Below are 27,983 nucleotides of genomic sequence, written 5' to 3'. Positions count from 1 at the left end.
TTATCCTCTTGGCTCAATAGCTTGGCTTGAATGGTTTCTGCAACGATGATCCTTGCTCACAGGCTGGGGATAGGAGAATAGCCGCCAACGTACGGAGCAGGTAGTCCGTGGCTATGGTGCAAAATTGTATATATCACGGTCCCAGTCTGGCTGAGCATCGTAGCTTGCGCCATTTTGTCATTGCAGAACGCGCTCAAATGTCACGGTTCGTCCAATCCAGCGAGACCGAGACGCAGGACAACGCTTACAGATGGGCGGGTTTCAGTTCTCAGATTGACACAGATGCAATACCAGCTGGATCTTCTGGCGAACCGGCAATGGCAATCGGTTTCCATTCCGGACACGGAGCCACTGGCTGTCGTACGGGTCAACAAGCACGTCATGAAGCTACTAGACATTATCTGCGCAAATTAGCTACCCTAGGACACGGTCACTTCATCCTCTGACGCGCTTTGCACACTAGCGGCCATCTGTCGCTGCTTTCTTTACCTGCCCAACTCTCCTTGATTGATTGACTGACGTCTTGTCTTGTCTCGTCTTGCCTGTGCTCCCGAAATCTCAAGTGCTTGTGCAGCGCCTCACGCCCAGCCGTGCCTTGCCGTGCCTTGCCTTGGCCTTGCCACGTGTGCCATTTTCCATGCCCGACCCTGGATGTGCTCGCCAGCACGAATGAATGGCTCTGTCCCGTCCATCCACGGGTCGCCGTCGACAGACAGCTGATGACATCATCGGAGCGCCCTGCGCTGAAACGACGCTTCTTCCCAGTCGTGCAAAATCCCCGAATAAAGTGGCCGTGCTCAAAGCATATATCGACATTCTGATACAACATCGATTGATTAATAATAATCCCCTAGGTTGTGACGCCACAAAGTCCAGATTCCATCTTCTCCGGTTGTGCTGCATGGAGATCTGTTTGACCTACCCTGTGGGCTCTTCGCCTTGTATATAGCCCGGGGTTCGTCGTTGTTTGCGCAACCGGTGCAAGGTTCCTCCAAGGGTATTGAACAAGACCGTTGTATCGTGCTGATTTCTGTTGCCTACATCTACCTCAAACTCAAGTCAAGTCAACACCGACCCGCCGGGACCCAAGGAGAGATTGGCGAAATAGTGACCACGGTGGAAGTTAGTCCGCCACGTTAAATCAAAGCGTCACAACAAACGCATTTAGTCTACCTATCAGGCAGGCATGGACACCATGCAATCAGACGGACAGACACACTTCGCACAGCGGTAAGAGACATCTCGTAGGGACGGAACCTCCATTGTCTGCAAAGTTCTGCTTGTTCAAAGAACTTAGGAAGCTATTTAAATCTCGCCATCCCAAGCTTACTTATCTATTTTTGGGTATCCTTCAATGTCCTGGCCGCCTTCATGTTGAAGCTTGACCTTTCCCTTGCTTTCCATGTTGTAACACATCCAGCACCAACCCTCGAGTATTGACTCTCATGTGGAAACAGACTGACATGTTCCACCCGTCCGTTACCTGACATCCATGTCGGAATAAAGATGTGGTAATTCTCAATTTTATATCCCCCCAATGCGTTAGGTTTCTTCAACCTGATTAGAATAGTGGTGCAAAAAGTGTAGCAAATGAAAAACGTCCAAAGCGCAAAATCATCTTCCATCAAGGACATGTGCTTCGCTTTCGATGGTGGTAAACAAATGACCGATGGTCTCTCGCTGACTTTTGTTGAAACTTGTTGCCAGTTCCAGGTCAGTTGGAAAATGTAATTTTTGTATGTGCAAGAAGCATGAGTTTTCTTTGAAAAAAAAAAGGGTTAAAAGATAGGCGGTTGATGAAATCCACAATCCCGTGAACAATCTGTGGCTGTCACTGTTTGAACAAAGAGACACCAACCAGCCAAGCTTGCAAGAGCCAGGGATCAACCATGACAATATGCCGGAAGCATTTTCCAGTGCATTCCGCCCAAGGGGTAGGGAGTCTCAACATATATAAAAAGAAAAAAAACCGCCAATGTAAAGAGTACAAAGTGCCGTGTCATCGTGATTGCAAGATGGAAATATGCCGCGCCCGACATGGATTCCGTTGTCAGCTCGCCTGCGAACTGGTCGCCCGTGAACCAGTTCATCGCAAGCAAATCCCCAAGAGAGGAGAAGTTGTATGAAAAGCCCATGCCGTACTTGAAACGCCATTGTTATGCAGTGAATATTATACAGAACCAAGTCGTAAAAGAGCCTCGACGGCCTCACGTTCCTGCGCATCCGATGCGCAAGCCAACGCGGAAAGATCGAGGTGCGTTGGTTGAGGCGGTCGCGCCATTCCCGAGCTGCTCGAGAAAGTTCGTAACCCGCCGATCGGGGGGAAATTTGGAGATCGCATGCTACCATTTGACTGAGCAGCGGCCATGTTGGGGTAGGATTCAGCCCTGAGTGCGGCGGCACCCATCGCGGCCCAGTCCTCGTCATCCGTTACATCTTCCGGATCATCGTTCATGACAACATCGTCATCTGGAGCTTCGGAGCAGGACGCCGAGGCCGAACCGTCCATGGACATCTTGTCCGCCTCGGTCTCCATCATGATATGCATGTCGTTGTCGTCGTGGGAGAAGTGGAAGGCTTCATCGGCCATCGAACCTCTAGCTCCTCTTCCACCTGCCTTGGAGATGGGGATAGCTGAGCCGTACGAAGATGGAGGCGTGCCTTGACGTTCACGACTTGCCATACCTCGTCGTTTCGCGTCCCATCTTCCCCAGCCCACCTTCTCATACTCCACGTCACCTTCCACGCCTCCTCCTTCTCCTCCCCGTCCCTCCAAAGCACCAACCACTAATCTCCTTGCCTTTGTTGGGGGTATACCCGAGAAACCTGGTACCGATGTCGTCAGATAGCCCATGATATGCCGTATAGCCAGAGGCCCGTGGTTGAGCAGGATCTCTGGTAAATGATATTTTGCTAACATGGGCGCAGTGATGGCGCCTGCTGATTCCAGGGCAGCTGGAGATAGTGACCGCCCATGACTACTGGCGTTGTCATGTAAGTCCAAGTCCGAGTCGATGGGCTCGAGCTTGGCCTTTTGGAGTTGCGCCTTCAAGCCATGAGCTGGCAAAGCCGGAGATATAGAGTTGGGGGGAGTAGGGAGGGTATGAGATCGTGCCACAGTCGCCGAGTCACTCCGCGCCGCTACAACAGTTAAGTTGTCTCGGTTGACGGAGGGCTGGGGAATATCACGAGCAGCTGATGCCAGGGAAGCCATGTTATCGACTTTTTGTTGCGATTTCGACTTCAGAACGCTGACTGTTGATGTAGCCCAAAAATAAGTCAGTAAAGTGTCTGTTACATACACTGACGTAGCAGGATTGATTTTGACATCCTCCAAAAAAAAGCAGAGTCGAGTACGAGTTTGCTGTGTGGCAAATAAAGGAAGTTTGATGGATGGATGTCGTGGCGGTTGAGTCACCGGCACTGGGCCACATACGCACCTTGAGTGCGTGCAGAAGGCGTAGGGTGCGGCGCGGGAAGGAAGGAGCTTTCGGCGCAGAGAGGACAAGAGGTACGTACCTGAGGTATGAAAGCCGTGTGTCAAGGGGGACGGCTTTTGTGCTGTGTCTTCTGGCAGTATAAACCAATAGGGGCTATGCTGGCAGAGCTGGCGTGATCACCTTGGACTGTGACAGGAGACTCTCGATATAAATCGTGCAGTCGGTATTTGGTCTTTGTTGTTGCTTTGAAGAGAAGAGAAAGGGAGGGAAGGGAGACGCGCGATGCGAAGGATGGATGGGCAGAAGTACTACAATAATGGGCATCGGCGTCGGGATCCCAGCAGGCAAGCCGGACCAGGCAAACCAGAACCAGGCAGGCTGCTCCAGCGTCGACATGGGAGACTTTGAGTGAGTGCACGAGCGCACGAGCAGGTACAACGAACTGCAAGAGAGACACACGTACGGAGTACACGCACACAAGCACACGCCTCTTGCTCCTGCGCGTGCATGTGCTCCCTAGGCACGGAGTATTGGCGACTTACTAGTGACAAATCGGGCCTGTATCGAGTACCTCGTTGTCCTCTTTGTCGAGCATAGACAAGGCAACGTAGCCCAAGTACCGATATACCTTATGTCAGCGTACTCGGAACTGCTGCGACTTGCAAAGCCTGGAAGTTCCCTCCAAAGTCCAACAATCGCGGGCAAGTACGGAGTACGGAGTGCCAGCAAATGACTTGACGCTGGCTGACACGGGGTTGTCGTGACAGCGCTGGAGGCCAGCCAACGCCCGGATTGCTGCGCGCACACCCCACCTCTCTCGTCTTTCATTTTTCGGGCTGGCCGTCAACCATGCGCCAAGTGCCTGGCCAGCCCTAGTTCCCCTAATAATATCCCCCCAGACCCCCAAACCCCTTTTGGCGTACGTGTCGTGACCGTCAAAAGGATGGGGCGTGCATGATGTTCCAGAATAAGGAGTGTCCACAGTAACTCTTCCGAAAGCGTAAGCCATCGTGCCGCACCTCATTGGACACCAAGCACGCTTCAAGCATCCGTGTGACTTGCGCCAGATAAGCCCAACTGCTCCAAGGGCATGGCGACGCATGGCAGTGCCTCTTCAGCATCCATCCACACGCCATTTGCGTCAATGACAATTGGCTTCCGAGGTAAGGAACACTGCACCGAAGTCGCAGACACCGCAGATGTTACTATCAGATATCTGATTTGAGCCCCCAGAGTACTGTGCCATTGTCATTGGTGCTTGGAGATTGATGCGCCTCTTCAGTACCCTCTCCAAGTCTGGTGCCCTCATATTCGACTTGCCTGACAGCCGTGGTAGTATCAGCACCAGCAACGCTCGCTCCGGCATCCACACGTTCATGTGTCACACACCATGTACATTCATCGTTGGCACTGTAAATACTGGCCCTCTATGTCGCTTGCTCATTCACGGTCTCTGTCCCCGGCTTGGCGATGAACGGATCATGGCAAGCCTTCTCCTTCTCTCCTCGTCGGAATGCGACAAACAACTTTGTTCAAATACGATGCTCGTGGGCGGGGCTGTCGGCGCATTTCGGCCACGGATGGGACAACGTGCTCTCAGAATCCAAGGCTGTTGACTGTTATATTTCGTGGGCCGCTGCTCGTGGCTGTTTCGCTTGGTCCCCGCTCCATTTACTGCAGGCACTTAGATGCAGCGTTCGGCTCACTTTGGCTCTTGCAGCCGCTAGAAGCTTCCGATCCGGAGTCCGTGTGATAAATTGTAACTTTCAGTTGCCAATGCCTGGGCCTGTCCGTCCACATTCACGGTTTGCCACCTGCCATTCGATGGGCGGCACATGCGCGACGCGGCGTTTTGACTAGTTGCCTTCCAGTGAGAAATGTGGATTTGTCCGCGGGCGAATACGCTTTCTAACAGCCATCGGACCGGCTGTGTCTTCCATTGATTGACGGCACATGCGTTGTCGCCAATGTTCCATAATGCCGTTGCTTGGTCCAAATACTTTTCCATTTTGTGCGCTTAATTTCAGCCTAGCCCTCACTTTCCCCGCGGTTGTCGTCTAAGCCGATTGTCTTCTGCAGGTGGATGTGCGGCGATTGAGAGATCCATTCTTGAGTGGGAATCGTGTCCTACACTCCCCATGTGACCATGTCATCTCCCTCTGTGGTCGCTGTTAGCTCGGTCAATATTGAGATCCCAGACGCGTCTTGGTGTATTCTGGAGACGTCATCGGAGGGATCAGCCAGGAACGCGGCAGGGTCGGAAGTCGTAAAGCAAGGTATTGTAATCATGCTTCGTACATGCATTGAAAACACACTTGGGCCGCGTTGGACGTCATCATTCTGTGTGTCCGTCTCGCAATTGTCTGAAAGGCTCTGTTTCTAGGGCCTTCCATCATACATCCCTCACATTGATGCATTTGTCTGCCTTTCTCCTAAAACATAAACCTGCCAGGGTTTATTAGCCTGACTTGTGAGAGGGGTTAATGAGAAGCATAATTGCACACGTCTTCCCACGTCCACAATGGTTCGTATACCAAGGCTGTCCTAAATTGCCAACGATCCTATTCTTTGAGGCAATGCAATCTTCTGTGATATGTTCAAGTTGGAACAATCATGGCAATTGCGCGGAATGCTCCACTCGGCCCTTGGGCGCGGTTGACTCGGCTGCAGAAGTCGTGATGTATTTCGGCACCGACCTGCAGCTCGCGGCCGTTGTCAGGAAACAAACTTGACTTAATTTGCTAGTATGTACGGCTCTCGAAGCCGTGAAACTCCAAGTGAGTTCCATTTTCAACTTTCAAGCCGTAGCTACCCTTCGAGCCTGGGTGTCGTTGGCGGAGCCATTTCCAGCCCTGATGGCGCGTCATCGGACCACTACGGCATCAATACAGGATGACGGGCTGCATGTGTACCAGTGCCTGTGATGTGTGGGCAAAAAAAAACCTGCCTTCTTGGCTTGGGGCGACTCTCAGGCGATGTATTGATTCATAGCAAGGCGGGAGTGTGAATCCAAACAGTCACACTCACAAATGTCGTCGTGTAAATGGCAGCACTCCAAGCCATCGCTGGGAGGGATCACGTTGGCCACCTCACACAGCCTGATTGGGGCTCAAAGCGACACAATCGCCAAAAATGGCAGCTAACCTCCTCTGCTTGAGCAACTCAACCTTCAAGTATTGTCGTAACAAACAAGTCACGTTTCCGAACCAATACATGCACATCTCGTGCGGCTTCCCCTCTCGTACAGCCCCATGAGGATCGTCATCGAGCGGGGGCTGCATTCAAATGGATCCAAGTGACAAACAAAACCAGTTTGTGAAAATTTGACAAGGCGGCACCGTCAATATCTGAGCTGATGTGATGAATCGCCTGCTGGCTAGTGATGTCCGGTATGTAAAAGGTCCTCGCTCCTTAATCAAGCTTAGTTGTGTTTATTCTACTCCTGTGTTTTGCTCGAGGCTGTGTATGCGGCTCATACATCGTTTGGATTTGGCTGAACGTAGGGCGTTTCTGTTCTCTAAAATCGAATTTCGGGCTGCAAAGAGAACAATTTTGGTCCGTTTGATGATTTCAGGACAAATTCCGATCTGACTGTACTTGTGAAGAACCAGCATCGAGAGACAAACTGCCTATAAGGACCATCCATCTCAGCTAGCGGGTTGAGCAAACACGAATTCGCGACATGCCTGTGCTATGTTAGTATTCCTCTATGTCTTCTGTAACTTGTAAATCACACATACAGCTCGAAGGACATCTAGTTTCTCTTGCGTCTGCATAAAAACCTGCCGGTATTGGGTTATGCTCTCACGCAACACAACCTCCTTCGTTGTTCGACCCTCGCATATCGCTTTCATTTTGAGTTCCATTTCTTTGCGGAGGAATGGCTTGCCGAGGCTAGTTTCAAAACCCATGCGGTCATACCCCAAGATTAGGGCCACTCCGAGCTGTGTTGGAATAAAGACACGGACGCCACCTCTCCGGCCACTTGACGAAGTTGAAGTTCCACGAGCTGCTCTGCCTCCACGAGCTCTGGCCCTTCCCCTCCCTCTTCCAGATGAAGCTCTGTCTTGGACCCCATCGTCATCTTCACTCGCTATTGTAGCGCTATTGCCGACAGTGGCAACATATTCTCTGTCTTGGATTTTCTGAATATGCTCAGCCATTGTAGCATCTGTTCCAATTCCATTGGCGTCCATCAATGCAATCAAATCGGCCTCTGTGAGATGACTCGGCGGTGATGTCTTTCCCTCCGACATTATTGCTTCTGTAGGTTGAAAGACCTCGCCTCTGACAAATCGCGGTAGTTCATTGTTGTCCCATTTTTCATATACAAACACATCGAGGTAGTTTCTTTCCAGCACAATGACGCCATGCGAACCGAAAATTTCATCACCATACTGGAGATCGACAGTAGTAGCCATACCGAGGGCGTCTTCAGAACAACATGCTAAAAACCGCCGGACAACGTATTCATACAAGCGTCCCTCGTCAGGACTGAGAACGCTTGGTGCGGCATAGGTAATCGGATGGATTGGTGGATGTGCCTTGTCGTCGTGCCTGCCCTCTCTGGGCTGTTTGAAAGCTCCGTTGACCAAATTTTGAGCAAACTGACCCCATCGCTGGTCTGGAGACTGCTTCTGAACTAGACCCTTCAGATTCATTCCTTTGTCGAATCGATCGGTCTCGGTGCGAGGATATGAAATGAAACCTTTATTGTACAAGCCCTCAGCAATCGTCATAGCCTGTTGACCACTCATTCGAAGAAGGCGGGTGGCGGCTTTTTGAAGTTCGACAGTTGTGAGAGGCAGCGGTTTGTATTTCCGTGTCGCCTTCTCCTGTACGTTGATCACCTTTGCTGTTTTTGCCAAAAGACATCTTTCATATAAAATAATGGTTGTCATGCGATCGAATAGTCTGTTCCTTTCCCAGCTAAAGTTAACCTTTTTACCGTCACGATTATGCATCAGGCTAATGCTCCAGAAAGGCTCAGGGATAAAGTTCTTGACACGAAAGTATCGATCAACTACAAAGCCCAAGGTTGGAAACTGACAAGATCCTGAGACGCACATGTTAGGGAGTTTCTTGCTGAGGACGACTTCTCTTGTTCTTGGATCTTTTGCTCACCGTAACTCAACGTCAGACTTTCCATGGGACCGCCGAGCGGCCGCAGGCTATTCGTCATGAACCTTGTGAATGCATAGCCAATACGAAGGTCAAGTTCGATTCTCGTGGAAACAGCATCAACTTGCTTTTTGTCGAGATCAACTAGCCTCCTGGCCGCCGAGAGAACGTGGCTGTTAAACACTTGTCAGCCAACTTTTCAAGCCAAGCCGGGTTTGCGACACTCACGCTCGTTCAACGTTGCTGAACTTGGCTCGCTTGACCTGTATGCTGGCGTTGCCTTTGCGAGCAGCGTCCACAATTTCTTGACCAATATGCTCTCCTTCACGATCACAATCCGTCCATATGACCAACAATCGTGCGTACTGGGCTTGGTCTGCAAGATTTTTGGCTATGGATTTCTTGTCCTGATTGTCCAAGCAATTAGCCACGAACCCACTGTGGTTGACATTTGTGTCTACACATACATCATGAATACTAGTGACTATGGGGGCGTTGAATAAAGTTTCGGGTGGAGGGTAACTCCAGTTCTTGTACTCGCTGGTAAACTCGACATTGGTAAGATGACCAGTGACACAGGTCATGGTGACGGAACAGGGGCCCAGAGCTTGCCCAAAGTCGAAATCAAACGAGTAGTTCTTGATGTACTGATTCCTGGTACCGTGCTGTTGACGTCTTGTGAGAAAAATATAAAACAAATTGTGGTCCGACACTCACGGTTTGCATGCTTCCGCCAGAGAGGTGACCAGCAACAGCCTTGGAAATTGAAGGCTTTTCAGCCACACACAAGACCCTCATGGCTACAGTATTTCAACCCTCCCGCAATGCGAGGTCGGGATGTCCTGAATATCTGGGTTCGATGTGCTGACTCGGTCGTGTATCGTGAGAGTAGAGGAAGGTTCGTCACGAGAGCTCACCGCGACGCGTTCCCAGTGCGGTCAAAGCAATAGCCGAAAATCTTCTATACATTAAAGAAAATCATTGCGAATTGAATGAAACGAGACAAACAGCCCGAAACAGATTCCTCGCGTTATACACCATGTAAGCTCCATTGGCGGCTAATAATGTGATACAGACAGGCGTCCGCAAACATGTAAAAAGATTGAACGATGCCAATCTGAAATTATTGCCTGGCAAATGCCCCACCGTTAAAGGCTAAATGTCACAAGATATATGGGGTCTGGTACCAACATACAGAAGTACTATGTGGCGTGGGCACGCGGTGCCATTTTGTGGTGTAATTGACCAGGCCTAAATGTATTAAGTACTTATTAATGGCAGCTTCAATGTCAACTGCGTGCCAAAATTGACGTCGCTAGCGCCAGTATAGCCGCTAAAGAGAACTGGAACTTTGAAGCATTAATTGACAGCAGGAGACCGACACGGATGCTTAAGCGCTAGCTTCCAGGGGAAGCTGGTGCTGTGTCTCCGCTCAGTGCTGTCACTGGTCTTACAGCTCTCAAGTCGACTGCTATCAATGATGCTACCTGGGTGATGCCTCCTGTGCCTCGATTTGCGTAGCTTCTCCTCATTCCTCGGCATCGACCTGCATCGGAATCTCGACTTCGAGTACGCAAGTCCTTAGTAACTGCACGACGCCCTTCAGACTTCTTCATCAATGACGCTGCGGCTTGGTCGCGTCAACCTTCATCCTCACGAGTCACAGTTCTACAATTTCTCTCACCATTATGGCCGCAAAATTGGCAGCTCTCCCGGTCCTACAGTCCATTGAGGACTGCAGCGATTTCTCCAAAACAGTTGAGCCATTCGTTGACCAGTTCTTTGCTCTGCCCGCCCGCCTGGTCGCCAGCATTGGCAGCATCGAAAACCTACAACGCCTCTATGTCGAGACCAACCCCCTAATCACAGGCTTTGCGGCATCGATATTTCTTGCAGGCGTGGTTTTGATCGTCTCCGAGGTGAACAGGAATTATTCTCAGGTTGATCGCATGTGGAGCATATTGCCGAACCTGTACATAATCCATCTCGCTGGATGGGCACGAATGGCTGGCTTGCCTCATAGTCGTATTGATTTAGTCGCTACATTTGGCACACTCTGGAGCGTGAGATATCTGGTTTCTTTCCCGTTTTAGCTCACGAATCGGAACTAACACATTAATCAAGATTCGACTGACCTACAACTACTGGAGGCGAGGTGGATATAATGTCGGATCCGAAGACTACAGATGGTACGGCAAATCCATGCAAAAGCCCCATCGCCTACATGAGATGCTAACCTAGTTATAGGGAAATCGTCAAGTCCAAAGTCCCTGCCTTTGTCTTTTTCATTCTAAATGCCACCTTTATCTCCCTCATACAAAGCGTCTTGCTCTTCGCCTTCTCGTGTGTCCCTGCCTACGCCATACTGCTGTCCACGCGTTTTGAACCAAATGTCACGGCTGCAGACTTTGCGTATTTTGCTGTTCAACTGCTCCTGGTTATCAGCGAATGGATCAGCGACGGCCAGCAATGGGGTATGTTCGCAGCCCCCCCAATCCTTGCGTTCTACAATGCATCTAACATTTCCCTAGAGTATCAAACTGCCAAGCATCAGTACAACAAGAACGCCAAGTTACCAAAGGGCTGGGACCAGGCTGATCTAGACAGAGGCTTCATCACCGCTGGCTTGTGGGGATACAGTCGTCACCCAAACTTCTTTGCAGAGCAAACAATTTGGTTCGTACTGTACCAATGGAGCTGCTATGCCACCAACTCTCTGTACAGCTGGACCTTTGTTGGCTCTGGTAGCTTGTTCCTTCTCTTCCAGGGATCGACCTGGCTTACTGAGGCTATTTCAGCCGGTAAGTATCCCGAGTACGTCGAATACCAGAGACAGGTTGGCATGTTCATTCCTACCTCTATTTGGCCATACAAGGCCCCGTCGTACAAGCCAAGGGTCATCAGAACTAGTGAGCTGGCCAAGCGTCATGAACAGAAGAAGAAACAGAAGCAAACATGACTCGCTACAACTCTGGTTGTCACCGTTATGGAGTATGGCTCCTAGGCGCGGAAGAAAGATGCCTTGAAGGAAGGGCTTTCAATGTATTTTTATGTCGGGGTATTTCCTTTCTTCCCCCGTTCTTCCTTTCTTAATCTTTTTTTGGCGTCTCGAATACTCGTTGGGAATTGATTAGGGTCATGTCATGATTATTCATAGTGTCCGGCAAGCAAGGACTCATCTCGCTCTTATACTCCAATCTACTTTAGCACTATTTAGGCAGTATAATACGTGAGAAAGAGAAATTCTTGTATCTAGTAAACTAATTTGTCTCTATTCTATGTCTATGGTCTAATTTTATGTCTAAGCCACCACCGCAAGATCACTCAGCTTGTCTGCATAATACGCTGGAACAGCCACGGCATCCTCTCTATCCCAGTCCTCCTTCTGATGCACACCCGTAAGAACATGCAGCGTCCCGCCTAATTTACCGTCGATACCAAACTTGATATCCGTATTCAAACGATCGCCAACCATGCAAGTCTTTGAGCGATCCAGCTGAAACTTGCCTTCAACAGCATCCATCATGGCCTGACTAGGTTTCCCCAGCTCCAACGGCTTGGTCCCGCTAGCATACTGTAGCGGAATCATAATAGATCCTGCGCCCATGAAGAAACTATGATGCATAGGAAGCGTCGAATCTGTATTCGTGGCGAGGAAAATAGCTCCACGCCTCAAGTAGTGCAGCGCAGTAGAGAGCTTCAAGTAGTTAATGTGGAAATCTAGCCCGCACAGCACAACGCCCACTTCCGGATCCAAGGCCGTGCCGTCAGCCAGGGCCTGGAAGTCCTTGGGCGTCATGTCCCTCCGAAAATTGGGATCGGTGCCGCCGAGGCACGGGATTCCTTCGGCAGCGAGTTCCTTCTCCACGCCGGCCTCACCAATGGCAAAGACTTTGGTTTTCCCAGGGGGTAGTTTGAGGATGCGTGAGATGTAGACGGCTGCGGAGTAGGATGAGCCAAAGACGTCTTCTTTCTCGCAGGGGATGTGGAGGTTGGATATTTTTTGGAGGTAGTCCTCGCGGGACTTGGTGGAGTTGTTGGTTACAAAGACGGTGCGTTTGCCTGATGGTGATGAGTACGAGTTGAAGGCGCAGGATGGGTGAGAGGTGAGGGGAGACGAACCTCGGGCCTTCAGCATCATGATGGTCTCTGGAACACGGTCGAAGACATGGTCGCCAGACCAAAGGACACCTTTACCGGTCTGGGTCAGTTGGGGGGAACTTGCTGGCAGGAGTTGTGTGCGCAACTAACCATCGCAGTCGAACAGAAATGTCTGTAGAATTGTAAGTCACATATCGGCGGAACGGGGCATGAAATGACGCACGTCAAACTTGTCAATGAACTCATTGATGGAGGCTTTATCGCCGGTCAAATATTTGGGCGAGGATGCCATATCTATTGAATGTAGAAGATTGGCCCCCTTACTTGTCAACGGGGCGGAGAAAGAATTGACTTATGGTCTGACTCGCCACCGAAGTCGTCCTGGACCTGGTAGAAGAAGTCAAGTTTCCATTGCTTAGTCAGTCCTGTTGGTGTTTCGGCGAGCTTAGTGGGCTCAACTGCATTGCGCGGCACACATCGCCAGACATGTGTCCATGGACGACGTAGCAACGATATGGATGCAGACTGTGTCCTGCAGAATTATGTATTATTGAATGCTGTATACTGATTAACTCCTCTATGCCATCCCCATCAGCTCGCAATGACAGGTCGTCAGGAACAATTCCTAAAGCTGTGGCTGGCCAAGGACAGAAACAGCAAAACTCGCCGCCAGCCACGCGCAATACAATGGGTTGCAGTTGGCCTTGGGTGCAACAAGCTTTCAGCCTTTCAGCTTAGTGGCTATCAATTGATACTCATTAACTTTGAACCATGATTGATTATCTCGAGGCAACCCAACATGTACCCACTAATCAGTCTTCAACTCGTTGCTGCGCCAGGCCCTGAATCGCTTGGTGGAGACAATGGTTTCGAGTTTTACGTGAATGTGGACTTGAGTCAGCCCTTGCTAACGAATATCGAACTGATTATAAAATTCCAGTTCAGCTTTCCAAATCTTTACCTTACAAATGAGTCTGTTTACCTTCGAAAAAAGCCAAGCAGCACATACATTGTTGTGATACCTGTCAGGAACACTGCACAAACAATCTCCTGTTTAGAAACACTGCTCGAGCAACTTGTCGCAAACATTGTGCTCCTGCGGGAAAAGAGGGCTACGTCCATAATCCATATGCCCGCAATCTCACACCGCAACCTTTCATAATATATATACGGAGTATACTTATGAGCAATACACTTGGAGCCCAGACTGAATTCTTCTCAACAACGACCGATAGTCTCGGCAAAATGTCTTCTTCAAGTTCTACTACGACCACAAATAGCCCATCACAGTCTTTCGCACAACTCGTGTTACCCACCCCATCTGATGGACTATTTGACATCAATATAGAGGAAGCTCTTAGGAGGAAACCACTCCCTTGGTCATATCAAGGCCAGGTTGAGGCGAACAGGCGACGACAAGCTGCCAGAGCACCACAAGAGCAAAAGTCTTCAAAAGAGGAGCTGGAGGAAGCGAAACGGGAAATCCTCGAACTGAAGAAAGGGTTATAGGAAGATGTGGATCTTGTAAACGAAGGCTGTGACTATTTGAAAGACATTGCTTGGGACATTCGCATAGCGTGAGCATGGCGCAGTTTGTTCAGTAGTATTTCGGAGTATCGGGTCAATATTCCAGGACGAGTTGAGTGGGATTCATGCGCAGAAATATGGTCTGGCATAATATAATTAATACGGACATCATCTGGTTTGACAAAGTAGAGGAGCAGATCTTTTGCGCTTCCATCAAGACTTATTTTCATGACTCCAGTAATCAAATCTTGTCTACAACAGATTGCAGGCGAGAACCAAGGGTGAATCCATAGGCCAAGGCCGAAACAAATGTAGCCAAATTCAGAAGCGAAGAAACGCCATGTAGCATGCCAAACTTCTTGCTCAATGCGCGCATTTCATCTGAATGTGGACCCGGTTCGTACCACTCCTTTCCATCGCGCTTGGCTGTAGAGCGTGTTAGCCTGTTAGTGCATATACGCCATATTTAATGAATATACCTTGTCCATGGCGATCTTTCATAGTCTTGGTTGTAGCAGGAAGCAGGATCGCCAGGTTCACAAGTCCGGTAACGAGCATCGCGGCAATTGGCGCCAACGAATGCCATCGGTTAGACGCCTCCAGAAGCCCGGATATCCCGGATGATACTCCGGCGAGCGTGTTGCCAGGGAAAGTGAGTGCTAAGATTGCTGGGAGGATTGTCTGCAGGCCAAAGTAGATGGGGAAGAGCTTGGTTTGGATAGCCGAGAATGCCGGTCGCTCGACTGTCTTGAACATGACAGGCCCATTGATGAAAGACTTGGATCCTGTCAACACCCCGTCATAATTTTATCAGTATGAATAATAAACTAACATGGAAGAATGAAGTTCCCAACAATGTCCCGTAGCTGACGGTCTAGAATTAGCTTTATCTGCGTGTCGGCTCGAATTATGGGTGGCTTACGATATGATGTGGTACGGCGCCGGAGATGAAAAAATCGACCCAGCCATTTTGGTGACTTTGATGCCCAAAGAGAATGAATCACTCGAAAAGTCTTGAATTCCTCTTGATAATTCATCAGATGTCGATGCGGAGGTGAAACGTGAATGAGGTCATTCGATCTCGCACCTTGATCACGTGCGTTCGCGAAGACGCGGTGGATCTCGGTCGCGTGCTGGAGCCGCCCTCGCGGATCGAAATTCGCATCTGCCTAGAAGAACCGTTGGATTGGGGCTTCTTCATCAAAGTGGGCCAAAGTTGGTGGACCTCTCCAGAGTCTACACATTCACGTCTGATTCAATCATCCGTCCGAGTGCAATTTCTTCATTTATCCAATTGGCCAAAGATGGCGGACAAGGAGGCAACAGTGTTCATCTTGGACCTTGGTGCCTCAATGGCCCAGAAGCACTCAGGGCGCGAGGAATCAGACCTGGACTGGGCCATGTGTTACGTCTGGGACAAGATTACCGATATTGTCGCGGCAAATCGAAAGACTTTATGCGTCGGTGTTGTTGGGCTAAGAACCGACGAAACAAACAACAGGCTGCAAGATGGCGACGGATACGAAAACATTTCCGTTATACAGGAGCTCAGCCAAATTACCATGTCGGGCTTGAGAGCGCTTAAGGCATCAGTGAAGCCGAATGAGACCATGTCTGGCGACGCAGTTTCGGCCATTGTGGTTGCCATCGATCTGATTGGCACATTTACAAAGAAGCTCAAGTGGATAAGGAATATCGTGCTGGTCACAGATGGCCAAGGCGAGATGGATGCAGACGACATCGAAGACATTGCCAAGAAAATCAACGACTCAGGTATCAAGCTAACCGTCTTGTAAGTCGTCAATGACCTCCAATGACTAGAAATGGTCGACGGCCTGGCTAATTATTATAGGGGCGTGGATTTTGACAACCCCGCATATGGCTTCAAGGAAGAGGACAAACCTCCAACCAAGGTAACATGGACTCATTCACCAAGTTGCGTCCCTACTGCTTATACGTTAGTAGGCAGCAAGTGAACATACTCTAAAGGCTTTAATAAATCAATGCGAAGGCGGAACATTTGCCACAATGGCCGAGGCAATCGACGAGCTTGACACACCTCGAGTCAAATCCGTGAAGCCGTACAAGACATATGACGGGGCACTCACCCTAGGTGACCCGGAAAAGTTTCCTGCAGCAATGAACATCAATGTAGAACGATATTTCAAGACGCATCTAGCTCGACCGCTTACAGCAAGCACCGTCGTGGTCAAATCCGACCAGGCAACGCAGTCAACACAAACCTTGGAGGATGATCCTATGGATGGCATTGAATTTTCTGCTGTGAAGCAAGCTAGAACATACAAGGTCAATGACCCTGATGCCCCTGGTGGAAAGCGTGATGTTGAGTTTGAGTCCCTGGCCAAGGGTTACGAGTACGGCCGTACGGCAGTACACATTAGCGAGTCAGAACACAACATTACGAAGCTAGAAACAGAGAAAAGCTTTTCGATCGTGGGGTTTATTCCATGGACCAAGGTAGAATTTCCGCAGGCTTTGTTGCAGCATTATGCTAATGGTAGTAGTACGAGCCGTTCCTCAACATGGGAGAAGTGTGTGTTACGCACGCAAGGAAAAACGACACCAAATCCGAGCTGGCACTGTCATCGCTTATATGGGCACTCCTTGAGCTCGAATCATATGCAGTAGCACGCATAGTAACCAAAGACGGCAAAGACCCGTTGTTGGTGCTTATGGCACCCCAGCTTGAACTCGGATTGGAATGCTTCTACGATATCCCTTTACCGTTTGCTGAGGATGTGCGAAGCTACCAGTTCCCACCTCTGGACAGAGTTATTACGGTTAGTGGCCAGACGCTAAAAACACACCGTTTATTACCTTCAGACGAGCTCGCAAAAGCAATGAGTGACTACGTTGATGCCATGGACCTTGCCACGTACGGTCAGGATGAAGAAGGGTAGGTTCAGAATCATCATGTAACGGGTGAAGTCTAACATAGACAGGAACCCGGCCGAGTATGCGTCGATTGATGAGACCTTCAACCCAGCTATTCACAGAGTGAATAATGCCGTGAAAATGCGAGCAGCACACCCCGATAAACCCGTTCCCGAAACACCGGCAAGTTTGCTGAGATTTTCAGCACCCCCGGAAGACCTAATTGAGAAGGTCCAGCCTAGGATAGATAGTCTGATTGAACTAGCAGACGTTAAGAAGGGCACGTCACCTTCAGTATCCAATAGGCGGCTGATATGCTAACAAAATGTGCAGTACCGCCGAAGGCAAAGGGCCGACGAGCTCGCGAGACCGTCAAGCCCATATCGGGCCTAGATGTTGATGCCCTGCTTGGCGAGGACACGAAGCGCACGGTTTCAGAAGAGAACCCTGTGCCGGATTTCAAGCGAGCGTTGGGCACTGCCGACGAAATGGATCAGATCGAAGATGCGGCCAAACAAATGGGCAACATTGTGCGGTCTCTGATAACAGACAGTTTTGGCGATAGCAAGTACGCGCAGGCGACGGAGTGTCTCGGTGTGATGAGAGAGGAGCTGATCAACATGGACGAGCCCGAAATGTACAACACGTTTGCCCGGGACCTGAAAAAGGCTTTGCTTTCTGGTGCTCTTGGCGGCGACAGAAGAGACTTTTGGTTCAAAGTAAGGTGGTCAAGGTTGGGATTAATTGATCAGGATCAGTCTGAAGTATCAAAGGTGACGCATGAAGAAGCAGAAGAGGTAAGAGCGCACATCGTCCTCCTCGAATAAGTGCTAACTTTTGGTGATAAGTTCTACAAGTCTCGGTAGGATGGATGTCGATATCACTGTGCATGTTGGGTCGGGAAATGAAGCATGTTTGGGCATCTTATATTTGGAAGCAGCCTGGGGTAGATTAGAATAAATCTCAGTTCAATGTTTCGAAAATGGCAAGCACCCTATTGATCGGCTGCGTTTGCTTCTCGAACCCACTTGCCTGGCAGCTGCCTAAATTGACGACCGACACGAATTTTGGTTCCCTCGTCACCCTTGTAACCCCAACGCCATTCTTTGCCCGACATCAACAACTGGACCGCAGACACTATGGATGAGACGATGGCAGACGACAACTTGCGTGCCCGACTAGACAAACTTCAAAATATCTTGGGCAAGAAAATAACCCTTGATCTATCAGGGCGAAGCGACAGAGTGATACCTGGCAACCGCGAGACTCAAGTACCCAGTTGGGAAGATGAACACTTTGACTTGAAGATGCGCCAATATGAAACGTCTAATGACCACGACGCAGAAACGGCTACCTATATGGCGAATCCAATTAAGTCACCAGGCACCTACAAGGATATTGACTCGGCCACGTTGAAAATTGGGCAATCTGTCGATGAGGAGATTTCCTTTTGTCCCTGGCATGCAGTAGTGCATTACCCAGCGCGGTTCATAGGGAAGGCAAACAAGCCGAGGGTATGCATATGAATCCACGAGCGATTTGCCGTCATACTCACCAGGTTCTAGGCCCAGCCTTTCTTTGACAGAGTCCTGGAGGGCAAAACATGGGACTTGTTAGTCTCCTCGCTTTATTTCCATCAAAATACAGAGTACTGACTGACCAGCTTCTACCTCCACAATCCTGCCGAACCAGATCAAAAGCCATGTCTCCTTGTCCCAACAGCCCAATTCGTCGGGTTCCTCAAGGGCGTAAACCAAATCCTCGCAACAAAATTAGTCATTCCCGGCGGCCCAAACAAGCGTCTATTCGACTTGCATTTTGGGGTGGGAGGAACACCACGGCCCCGATACCTATTGCGATCGCGGGACCAGAAGAAGCTTCATATTGACGAATGGCCAGCTGCAAACGAGGAAGATCTCCGAGTATATAAAGACGCAGCAGATGTACATCGGGAGCTATGGCTCTCGGAATGGGAGAAAACGAAGCAGCATAGCTTCCCAGATAATCGGGGTGGTTCATACCGCGCTGAGAAAAACAGAGAAGCCCGTTTGCAGATGCTCTCGCAGACACAGCTATTTCTTGGTCTCCAGGGAGCTCGAGATCCACCTGGAAAACCTGTGACGTTTATTTGTGTCGATATCGAAGCGATTGAAGTTGCACCAAACCCTGTCTCCGAAATCGGTATCGCTGTGGTGAACTCAGAGCGCCTGAAGGGCATTGCTGCCGGACCATCGGGTGCGAACTGGTGGGATTTTATTGAGGCGCATCATATAAGGGTAAAGGAGTATGCTGGACTGGTGAACTATCGATTTGTTCAGGGTTGTCCTAATAATTTCGACTTTGGGTTTGTTCCGAATATATCTTTTACCATCCGGTACAGAAATGTTGATACTGACAGGCAGCAGAACAAGCGTCTTTCCTCGCCGCGCAGAACTCGTCGATACATTAAACACTACGTTTGCCAAATACGCGAATGGCGCCCATGATGTGGTTCTCGTCGGCCACGATATAAAATCCGACATCAAGTACCTGTCGACAATTGGCTTCCCAATAGACCAGTTGCCCGGTTTAATCGGCAATGTCGACACACAAGCCATCTACCGCGCGTGGAAAGATGGCACGAAATCTCCTAGCCTGGGCAGCGTACTCGTAGACCTCGACATCAGATATAAAAACTTGCACAATGCCGGCAACGATGCGGTCTACACGCTCAGAGCGATGGTTGCCATCGCAGTGGTCGGACTGCACTCCGCGCAAGACGCGCAGTTACTTGAACCGTCTTAGCAGTAGTATCTTGTTTGCTGCAATTTCGTATCTTACATCTGAGGAGAGAACAGGCAGCGTTGACCCCCTGAGATAATATCTAACTTGGCTGTTTATCGTGGTACACCATAATTTCCTTGCTCTTAGCTAGCTCAAATTCAACCATGCAACGCCATCGCTATGTGTATAGTGTACATGATGCCCGTCCCAGTGACGCCGCAACGTGTGTTCCCGTCGGGCGCACGAGCCTCAGCAGCATCCATTATCGCCCAAATGTATCCAGTGAGCAGGACTCAAGTAGCCCCTCACGTCTGCTTATCCAACAACTCCTTGGCCTCGTTGACCTTTGTCGCGAGATACGGGCTACCGCCTCGATCAGGATGGTTCAGCAGCATAATCGTCCGGTGGGCCTTGCGGACTTTGTCCTTGGTGATGGTGCGCTCACTGCACATCATTTAGCGCCTGCGCTGCATGCCCAGGCAGTTGATCGACTTACTTGAGCGAGAGGATAAGCGAGGCCTCCTTCTTGGTCATTTTGGGCTCGAATCCGCCCTTGTAAAAGGCTTTGCCCATGGCTCCGACACCGCCTCGGGAGCGGCGCCATGCGACGAGACCTGCTCGGCCCTGGCATTCATTGTTAGCCTTTTTTCTTCCCCTCGGCGCGCTTGCACTTTGCATGAAGGGCGTTTGTGGAATTAAAGACGGGGCAAGAGAGCGGAACGTACGAGGAAGGCGGCGACGGCTGCGCCGGCACCGATGGCGAAGACTGAGGACATTTTGGGTGTGGTTGAATGTTGCTGGCGAGGTGTTGGCGATGCGAGCTGCGGAAGTTTTGCCATCGGATGAGATCGGGCGGAGGGGGTTGTTCCGTTCCGAGAATGTGGTTATGCGTATTGTACGTCGACGGACTGGCCGTTGTAAGTTAATCATTACTAAAAAAAAAGGGATCAAAATTTGTTAATTTATATATGTGTATATATTCTATTCCTATTTTTACTATTATTTGGAATATTTACTTGGGGACCCCCTTTGCCGTGGTGTCGTGGTGGAAGAAGGATCTGATTGCGCTTGGTCACGACTCACCACAACCCGCGTTGCTTTCATGCGAACCAAGCGGGAGACGCAGAGGACGGTACCCGACGATATGCTCATTTAATCTCCTTCTCCCTTCCATGATGAACCTTGTCCGGAATCTTTAACCCCTTCTCAACCGCCTCCTTGACCTTCCTCTCCAGCTCGTGGGCCGCATTCCCGCCCTCCTCGCTATGCGGCTTCTCGTGCTCCTCTCCCGTCCAATTCCCTGCGCCACCACGCCCGCCCATGGCCCGCGACGGATGCTTCTTCAGACTCGACGTTACTGCGGCCGTGACCTCCTTCGATATGCGGCTCTTTTCGTCTGCGTCCGGGAGTTGCGACGGGTCAATGTAGTTGCCTGCTCCGCCGCGACCAGCGCGAATCGGTTGCCCTGGCGTAGCGGGATCTGGGACGGTCGTGACGACGGGGTCTTGACGCTCGAGATCCTGCTGTGATTTAGCTCATCTATGCTAGTCTATACGAAATGCGAGATTTTTTTTTTTTTCATTTTCTCTCCATCTCCCCCCCTCTCATTCTACTACGGCCACGCTGTTGGAGAGATTTGGTTGGTCGTACCCTATCTGCAGCGGCGGCGGCAGCAGCAGCTTTGTCGTCCTTTACAGAGTAAAAGTTGCCTGCGCCGCCGCGGCCGACTTTGCGAAAGACGTCCTGGTCGTTGCCGGTCATGCTGAGCCGCTAGGGTTTGGACGAAATGAAGCGAAAAAGGAGTGAATGGGATGGAAGATGGAAACGAGCAGCAATTGGACCGGCGCATGAGTCGACTAATGGATCGCCATGACTGAAACACATGAGCCATGCCGCTCCAGTTGACGTCAGCGCCCTTGCGACGCCACTGCATTGTTGGCTGGGGTGGAGTGGGAAATGTCTGGTATGTACCAGACATTAGACTCCGGAGTATAGGCATTTGGTTGGGGCTACGACTGGAGATCAGGGACGGATGAGTGCTGCTGAATTGTGAAGCTGTGGAACCCTAACCCTGGAGAACTGTTGATGCCCCATGCAAGTTCCAACTGACATTTCCACCACAGGTCTCTTCTCCCTGCTGAGAGGACCAGACTAACGCTGTTTCCAATTTCATATTTCCTGTCGCCGAGCCCATACCGGCCGTCATGGCGGTATTGATAGCCCCCGTATGCTGCCATTCGCACCAGCGGCACTCGCAACGCCATGAACGCGCGCATTTTCATCCGCAAGGAAGCGCTCCTGCTCTCTGGCACTCTCCTCCAAGTCCAGAAACCTCCAAATTCCCACCGCACTAACCAGACTCAGCGCAAACAGAAAGTAGAATGGGGCGCTAGTATTAGAGCCTCCCGGCGTGGCGTCGATAATGGCACTGCTAATTAGCGGTCCAATGACGCTAGAAGCCTTGCCGACGATGTTAAATATCGAAAAGAAGAGAAACTCGTGGCCACGGGGGGTCACAGAACTAATCGCAATTTGTGCATAGCTGTACCAGGGGGAGATGAAGAGGCCGAGGAATACCTGGAAGAGCCATACTTCCCAAACAGTATGGAACCCAAACTTATTCGACCAGTTCCCAATCATACCCCAAGTGGCCAGCAAAACTGTGAATACAAGGATTGCGTTTAGCATGGGCTTTATACTCAGGCGAAGCCGTTTCTGAATGAACCAATATGCACCGACACCTATCACTTGACAGACCACGTTAAGCAGTAGCAAGTATGTTAGTGTAAGGGTGTTGTAGCTGACGACTTTGTTTTGGAGTGTGTAAAAAACTGTCACACTTGTGTTTAGTGAGTCTCCTAAAAAGAAGTATCCGACAAGGAAGATGAGGCTTTGTTTCAACTTCCACACTTGTGTAAACGCCGTGTATAGCTGCCAAAAGCCGACGACCAGAGCACTCTTCCCAGATGGAATCTGTAATCCGGGACGTGTCTTTTCAAGAACAAACCAAGGCACCGAAAACACCAGCCAGAAAGCCGTTGATAGGGTAATAAGCACCGATAAACCCCAGTTATTCTTCGCCTCGCTGTCGTTAACGTGGAGGCCAAACATGACGCCAATAATAACAGCCAGGAGAAAGACCTCAACGATGGATTGGAGCCAGAGGGCAACGTTGCTCAGCCTGCTGCGCTCTAGGTCATCTCGTTGATGTAGTTCCTGCTGAGATATCTCTCCGTTTTTATACCCTGCCTGGGAATCCCGGAGATGCTTTGTATTCCGCGCGAGAGAAGGAAACGCCGCGGCCCAGTACGTGGTGGTGACTTGGTACGAAATCAACCCCTGCATATAGAGGCCAACACCGGCCTTCCAGCTCTCGGAATCGTGGACTGCGATCCAGCCAAAGCCCACGCCGTACGCAATAATAGACCAGACCAGGAGCACCCATCTTCGGCCGGTCCCAAAGTCTGCATACGCGCCAATGGCAAGAAATAAGACAATCTGGATGGCGAATGATATGCCGTTGCAGAGCAGAACGATGCTGTTGATATCGCGCTCGCGGCCTGCAAAGTAGAGCTTCGAGTCGACCGCGGCTTGGGAGAGCAGGTTCTGGAACGCCGTCGGCGCAAAGTTGTATGGGCCAATGCCGTTGCAACCGACGTAGTACATGTACCATGATCGAATCTCCCACGTCGTCGTTGTGGGTATCTCACCCGGTTGCAAGGCGGGCATCACGACTTGTCGCGGCTCCTGGGCGCCCTCGGGACCAGCAGTTTCTGATTCTTCATCATTCGCCGGGGCCAATGCGACTGTGCTGGTGTTGTCTTCTGTCATCTTGGCATCGTCATATCTGAAGGGTGACATGACTGCCGGTCAGACTGAACGGAGCTGGATTGTCGATGAAAGCAGAATAGAATACAGGTCCAAGACGCCGATGTGCCCGGTTTAGCTTTGTCGCTTTTTACGTGGATGGAATGTAACTGGACCCCCTCTTCATTGGCCACGGCAAGAATGTCGAGGGATAATGAATATTGATATCAGTTATGATGAGGACTAGGATTTCCCCCCTTTCGGCGAGGAACCTAGGCTGGCTCGGGTGTTGACGTATATGCTGAAAAGTTGTGGTTTGCAGTGTTTGTTTGGTTCCAGGCTTAGCCATCAAATACTCGCTAGAAGGGAAAGTCGGCTTCGTGGGACACGGGTAAAGGGGAATAGTATCAGCAGGCCCTTCTGCATGGCGTTTTGCGGTGTATGTCTCAGCTGACGCATGGGGAGACATCAGCAACCCAATCTGGCATAAGGCTTAGGCAGGTCTTGGATGTCGCGGGCGTCGTAGCCACGAGCATGGCGCAGACCTGCATAAGAGACCAGCATCGGCTGGGATTCTGACGATGTTTGTATCAAGGCGGGTGCTCAACCCTATTATCACGGCTCTGGGCCTTCCACTAGGGCGTGAATTGACAACTAAACTAGGCAACTATTAAGAGCCTCTTGAAAGCTGAAAAAAAAAAACAAAGACGGAGCTTGTCTGCCCCGGGTGCTGATCCAGACCATTGTACTGACTTACAAGTGACTGGGCCTGGGCGGGAGAAACAACCCCAGGAGCCAGGTCCCCTTATCTTCTCAATAACTGGGCTTTGTGCCACGATGACTTCTTAGCCTTCTGAACTGCCGTCCGCCAACGCAACTGACCTCCGTTCTGCCGCGTGACATCCTAGTAGTCAAGAATCACACTGTCCTTAGCCTGTGGCTCGCTGTGCGACAATACTGTACATGGAAACCTTGTCCTCGGCTAGCTTTTGAGCAAAGCTCTCTGCAAATTCATGCAGGTCCTTCACCGGCACGGAAACACCATTTGGGAAAGTCGGGAAGTTTGCTTCAATGTTGAGTCGCAGTACTCGAAACCAGTGAATGAACTCGACGTTGGAAGGCAGCACCCGCAGGTCCTGTATCTGGAACCCATGCTTCTTCAGAACCGAAGTGTAATACTGCGGGCTCTTATGATCGCCAGTGCCCAACCCATCTGATGGTTCCGACGCGGTAGACACAGGAGCATTCACATCCGCATCTCTGTATAGCGGATCAGAAAGAAGCAATATCCCTCCCGGGCGTATTCTCTGCGCAAGTCGGGCTACCGAGGCCTCAAAGACAGAAGGCAGGAGATGGAAATAGACACCCCGCACAAAGACAAAGTCATATGGCTCCGTTGGGTCCGGAAGCCGATCGACGTCCTGGGCATTGCACAGATACAGGTTGACCCTTTTGCGAAGCTCCGGCGGCAGTTTCTCAGCACAGTAGTCTAGCTGCTGCTGGCTGATGTTGATTGCATCGATGCACTGGCACTCGGGGAAGACCTTGGCCAGATGTTGTGTCAGGACGCCCCAGCCGCAACCGAGATCCAGTATTCGACGAAGAAGCTGCCGGTCTGGCGAGAGCAGCCCGGCGAGTTCCAATTGGCGATTTATGCCCCGGAACTCGGACGCTCCAACCGGTCCTGGCTTGGGTCCGGCGGTGAGTTCTGCCTCGTCGAATAGACCCCCATTGAAGGACAAGGTCTCTCCAAGAACCTTCTCCCAGACCGCGGGCGGATCGTCGTAGTTGGCGATGACGGCTTCCTGGTAGGTGTCGGAGTAACTCGACTCCACAGTGTGAATCTTTACTGGTGATTGCATAATGGCTATGTGGTTTATTCAATTTGCGGGGGGGATGCTACCTTGGCGGGGTTTGAGATCAGACATTCAAGGAAGTAGCGTCAGGAAGAAAAGGAAAGAACTAAATATCCGGCCATCACCACCAAACTCTCGCAGCAGCCATTGCCGCGCACGAACCGACCATGGAAAAGCGACGGCATCGTCAAGTGTCCAGGAGCCATTGTTGATTAAGTCGCGGACTTCGGAGTGGTTAGCCGCCCAGACGGGCCGCACCCGCAGAGCTAGCCAGCATGCAGCCATCTGGAAATGGTAGATGATCGGCATTGCAGCAGCCTGATGTGCTGGGCGCCTAATGTTTCCTCCTGGCTGCAGACGGCTGCGGCCAGCCAATGATGGATACCTGCATGCCCAGTGGTTGGGTTGCCACGCCGTGTCGAGACGCAAGCCACTTGCAAAGTTCTTGCTACAATCGACACAATCTCGCGATGAACCCCTCAGCATCCCATCACAGACATGTGAGCGGGCAGGGTATGTGACGTCCATGTGGCCGACGTGACAGCAAGCTTTGCGTCGTGTTCTGGGGGTCTGTTGGGAAGCATCAGGAGGCCGACTACTACGAGATGGACGACCAGACGAGACGAGAGAAGATGGGTAGCGAGGTAGGGACGTATTAGCATCATAGATTGGACCAACTAACAGCATTGATAACGTTGTGTGACAGAGAGTCCCTTCAGGGAACCTCGCCTTTCACTCTTTTTCGAGGCATACGCTGGAACAACTATCGAATGCTGTCTTTACATCACTGTCCCGCTGCATAAGCAACTGCGAGCGCACCGCGAACTGGAAGATTCTGCTCCGAATTGCCAGGAATCGCTGCATCGACCCATGCCAGTCTTACTCCCCTCCGGAAAAGCAGACACAGGCTCGAGCCTCCATAGTGAAACATGCCGATCTCCTCCCCCTTCCTCACGGGTTGCGGCCAAGCGGTTGCAAACTTGCTGGCGATCTCACATGTCGATACATCCGCGGTCCCAACAGCTATCAGGCACATTAAACCGACCGGGTCTGGTGCCTTGATATAGATGATGGCCCGCGTGGCGACGTGACTCATATAGACTTGGTTATACTCGGGCGGTCCTACCGGGCTGCTAAAAAGTCCATTGGTTTGCCGCTCTGAGAAGTAAGTTCCATTAACAATCTCGGCATGTACGACATGCCCGGACACGGGAGAAGCCCATCGGTGATATGACGTTAGAATCAAGAGAGCTTGATACGCCGTACCGCCGACAAACTCGCCTGCCAAGTGGCTATGATTCAGCATTTCTTTGACCGAATAGTTCTGGCCCTTCAGCCAGAATCTGTCATATTCCTTCACGTTAGATTTTACCAGGATCGGCCTGGATTCACAAGCATTCACCACCCACTCGGGCTTGTTCGGGTACGCAATAGGACGTAGCTTATCAATATCTTGAACTGCCTCACAAAAAAGTCGTCCCATGATTTATAGCCCCAGTGAACCGGGTCTTCCTTTGGATCACATCGGAACAAGTCCTGGAATGCGTGCCATTGCTGACTGTTCAAATTGGCGTCCTTCTCAAAGGCCATCAGCGCCTCCTTGCACAGCCAGCCCCCATCGCCAGTCGTAATGACGTGCTGGGACTTGCTCGTCTTCAAAACACCGTCTCTCCACGTGTCTAGTATGACTTTGAACTTTTCATTCACATCTTGGCTCAAGAAGAAGGCATGCCCGCTTGGTGTTCCCATAGGCCAGTCCAAAATGGCTTGGAATGGGAGCCCAACAAGCCCGTGTCCTCCTTCGGCCATGCTCCAGGTCGGAGCAATTTCCGCGACGATGACACTGAATAACTCAAACATGTGTTGATAGCCTCGAACGAGCTTGTGATCGGCCGGGCTCTTGTTGTAGGGAATCTTGTTGGGGATCTCGTCGAACATGGCCGACGCCCACATACGGAGGCTGGGCGTGCTTTCCACGAGATCTTTGAGATCTTGGACAGCAGGGTGGAGAGAAGCGTCATTGCTTCTACTATCCACAACTTTGATGAAATTTTGGAGCCAGTGTGTCAATTTGTGAGGAGCGCTGGGCAGCCAAATGCCATCCCTACTCCCCTGATTCTGGTAGGAAGGGCTCGGAAAGACAGTCATTTGAAAGAGTTGTGTTTCTTGGTATGTTGAAAGGTTCTGAAAAAGAGCTTCCTGGCAGAAGTCGCTTTGGCAGCAAATGGCTTGACTCCCTAATATTTTGTTTACAGCACATGAGATGCCTTCAGAGTAAGCGTTCCACCACCACAGCAGCACGAACAGGTACATCCAAGACAGAGAAACCCTTTATGGCAGCGTGCAGACAAGACCTGGCTCATCATTAGGTCCTGGGGTATTATTGGGGGCAAATGATAACCGCTCTGGGGAGAAATGGCAGCTAAACATTCGATTCCGAGGCGGTGTGCCTGTCGCGGATCTAGACTTTACC

At 50.7% G+C, this 27,983-nt stretch overlaps 12 protein-coding genes across 12 annotated transcripts; 3 read left to right on the top strand and 9 right to left on the bottom strand.

Moving 5' to 3' along the window:
* Positions 1–2,170: 2,170 nt before the first annotated feature.
* Positions 2,171–3,214, bottom strand: G6M90_00g015810 (uncharacterized protein; the record flags this gene model as incomplete). The annotated part of the gene is made up of 1 exon (XM_014693461.1): positions 2,171–3,214. One exon carries the CDS (start codon positions 3,212–3,214, stop codon positions 2,171–2,173), a length of 1,044 nt encoding a protein of 347 aa, XP_014548947.1.
* Positions 3,215–7,087: 3,873 nt separating this feature from the next.
* On the bottom strand, positions 7,088–9,359 carry top3 (DNA topoisomerase 3; the record flags this gene model as incomplete). The annotated part of the gene is made up of 6 exons (XM_014693462.1): positions 7,088–7,126; positions 7,181–8,496; positions 8,565–8,734; positions 8,790–8,968; positions 9,029–9,226; positions 9,279–9,359. The coding sequence occupies 6 exons, from the start codon at positions 9,357–9,359 to the stop codon at positions 7,088–7,090; spliced, it is 1,983 nt and encodes a 660-aa protein (XP_014548948.1).
* An 890-nt stretch (positions 9,360–10,249) lies between these two features.
* G6M90_00g015790 (uncharacterized protein) lies at positions 10,250–11,520 on the top strand (the record flags this gene model as incomplete). Its single annotated transcript, XM_014693463.1, has 4 exons — positions 10,250–10,624; positions 10,686–10,750; positions 10,809–11,035; positions 11,093–11,520. The coding sequence occupies 4 exons, from the start codon at positions 10,250–10,252 to the stop codon at positions 11,518–11,520; spliced, it is 1,095 nt and encodes a 364-aa protein (XP_014548949.1).
* A 342-nt stretch (positions 11,521–11,862) lies between these two features.
* pho2 (4-nitrophenylphosphatase) lies at positions 11,863–12,954 on the bottom strand (the record flags this gene model as incomplete). The annotated part of the gene is made up of 3 exons (XM_014693464.1): positions 11,863–12,752; positions 12,813–12,834; positions 12,886–12,954. 3 exons carry the CDS (start codon positions 12,952–12,954, stop codon positions 11,863–11,865), a joined length of 981 nt encoding a protein of 326 aa, XP_014548950.1.
* A 1,476-nt stretch (positions 12,955–14,430) lies between these two features.
* Positions 14,431–15,158, bottom strand: G6M90_00g015770 (uncharacterized protein; the record flags this gene model as incomplete). Its single annotated transcript, XM_014693465.2, has 4 exons — positions 14,431–14,615; positions 14,669–14,966; positions 15,022–15,055; positions 15,112–15,158. 4 exons carry the CDS (start codon positions 15,156–15,158, stop codon positions 14,431–14,433), a joined length of 564 nt encoding a protein of 187 aa, XP_014548951.2.
* A 335-nt stretch (positions 15,159–15,493) lies between these two features.
* On the top strand, positions 15,494–17,911 carry KU80 (ATP-dependent DNA helicase II subunit 2; the record flags this gene model as incomplete). The annotated part of the gene is made up of 6 exons (XM_066129777.1): positions 15,494–15,981; positions 16,042–16,102; positions 16,155–16,667; positions 16,715–17,106; positions 17,153–17,364; positions 17,418–17,911. The coding sequence occupies 6 exons, from the start codon at positions 15,494–15,496 to the stop codon at positions 17,909–17,911; spliced, it is 2,160 nt and encodes a 719-aa protein (XP_065985624.1).
* Positions 17,912–18,223: 312 nt separating this feature from the next.
* On the top strand, positions 18,224–19,868 carry G6M90_00g015750 (uncharacterized protein; the record flags this gene model as incomplete). Its single annotated transcript, XM_014693467.1, has 4 exons — positions 18,224–18,598; positions 18,650–18,696; positions 18,748–19,428; positions 19,490–19,868. The coding sequence occupies 4 exons, from the start codon at positions 18,224–18,226 to the stop codon at positions 19,866–19,868; spliced, it is 1,482 nt and encodes a 493-aa protein (XP_014548953.1).
* A 284-nt stretch (positions 19,869–20,152) lies between these two features.
* PAM18 (Mitochondrial import inner membrane translocase subunit) lies at positions 20,153–20,623 on the bottom strand (the record flags this gene model as incomplete). Its single annotated transcript, XM_014693468.1, has 3 exons — positions 20,153–20,291; positions 20,344–20,471; positions 20,573–20,623. 3 exons carry the CDS (start codon positions 20,621–20,623, stop codon positions 20,153–20,155), a joined length of 318 nt encoding a protein of 105 aa, XP_014548954.1.
* Positions 20,624–20,995: 372 nt separating this feature from the next.
* Positions 20,996–21,608, bottom strand: G6M90_00g015730 (uncharacterized protein; the record flags this gene model as incomplete). Its single annotated transcript, XM_014693469.1, has 2 exons — positions 20,996–21,367; positions 21,498–21,608. 2 exons carry the CDS (start codon positions 21,606–21,608, stop codon positions 20,996–20,998), a joined length of 483 nt encoding a protein of 160 aa, XP_014548955.1.
* Positions 21,609–22,049: 441 nt separating this feature from the next.
* ATG22_1 (Autophagy-related protein 22) lies at positions 22,050–23,708 on the bottom strand (the record flags this gene model as incomplete). The annotated part of the gene is made up of 2 exons (XM_066129776.1): positions 22,050–22,588; positions 22,688–23,708. The coding sequence occupies 2 exons, from the start codon at positions 23,706–23,708 to the stop codon at positions 22,050–22,052; spliced, it is 1,560 nt and encodes a 519-aa protein (XP_065985715.1).
* An 875-nt stretch (positions 23,709–24,583) lies between these two features.
* G6M90_00g015710 (uncharacterized protein) lies at positions 24,584–25,516 on the bottom strand (the record flags this gene model as incomplete). The annotated part of the gene is made up of 1 exon (XM_014693471.1): positions 24,584–25,516. The coding sequence occupies one exon, from the start codon at positions 25,514–25,516 to the stop codon at positions 24,584–24,586; it is 933 nt and encodes a 310-aa protein (XP_014548957.1).
* A 778-nt stretch (positions 25,517–26,294) lies between these two features.
* psiD_0 (L-tryptophan decarboxylase) lies at positions 26,295–27,658 on the bottom strand (the record flags this gene model as incomplete). The annotated part of the gene is made up of 2 exons (XM_014693472.1): positions 26,295–26,924; positions 26,978–27,658. 2 exons carry the CDS (start codon positions 27,656–27,658, stop codon positions 26,295–26,297), a joined length of 1,311 nt encoding a protein of 436 aa, XP_014548958.1.
* Between the last annotated feature and the right edge of the window lie 325 nt (positions 27,659–27,983).

The sequence above is a fragment of the Metarhizium brunneum genome, chromosome 1, assembly GCF_013426205.1.
Source record: "Metarhizium brunneum chromosome 1, complete sequence".
NCBI lineage: Eukaryota > Fungi > Ascomycota > Sordariomycetes > Hypocreales > Clavicipitaceae > Metarhizium > Metarhizium brunneum.
This window is presented reverse-complemented; position numbering and strand designations above follow the sequence as displayed.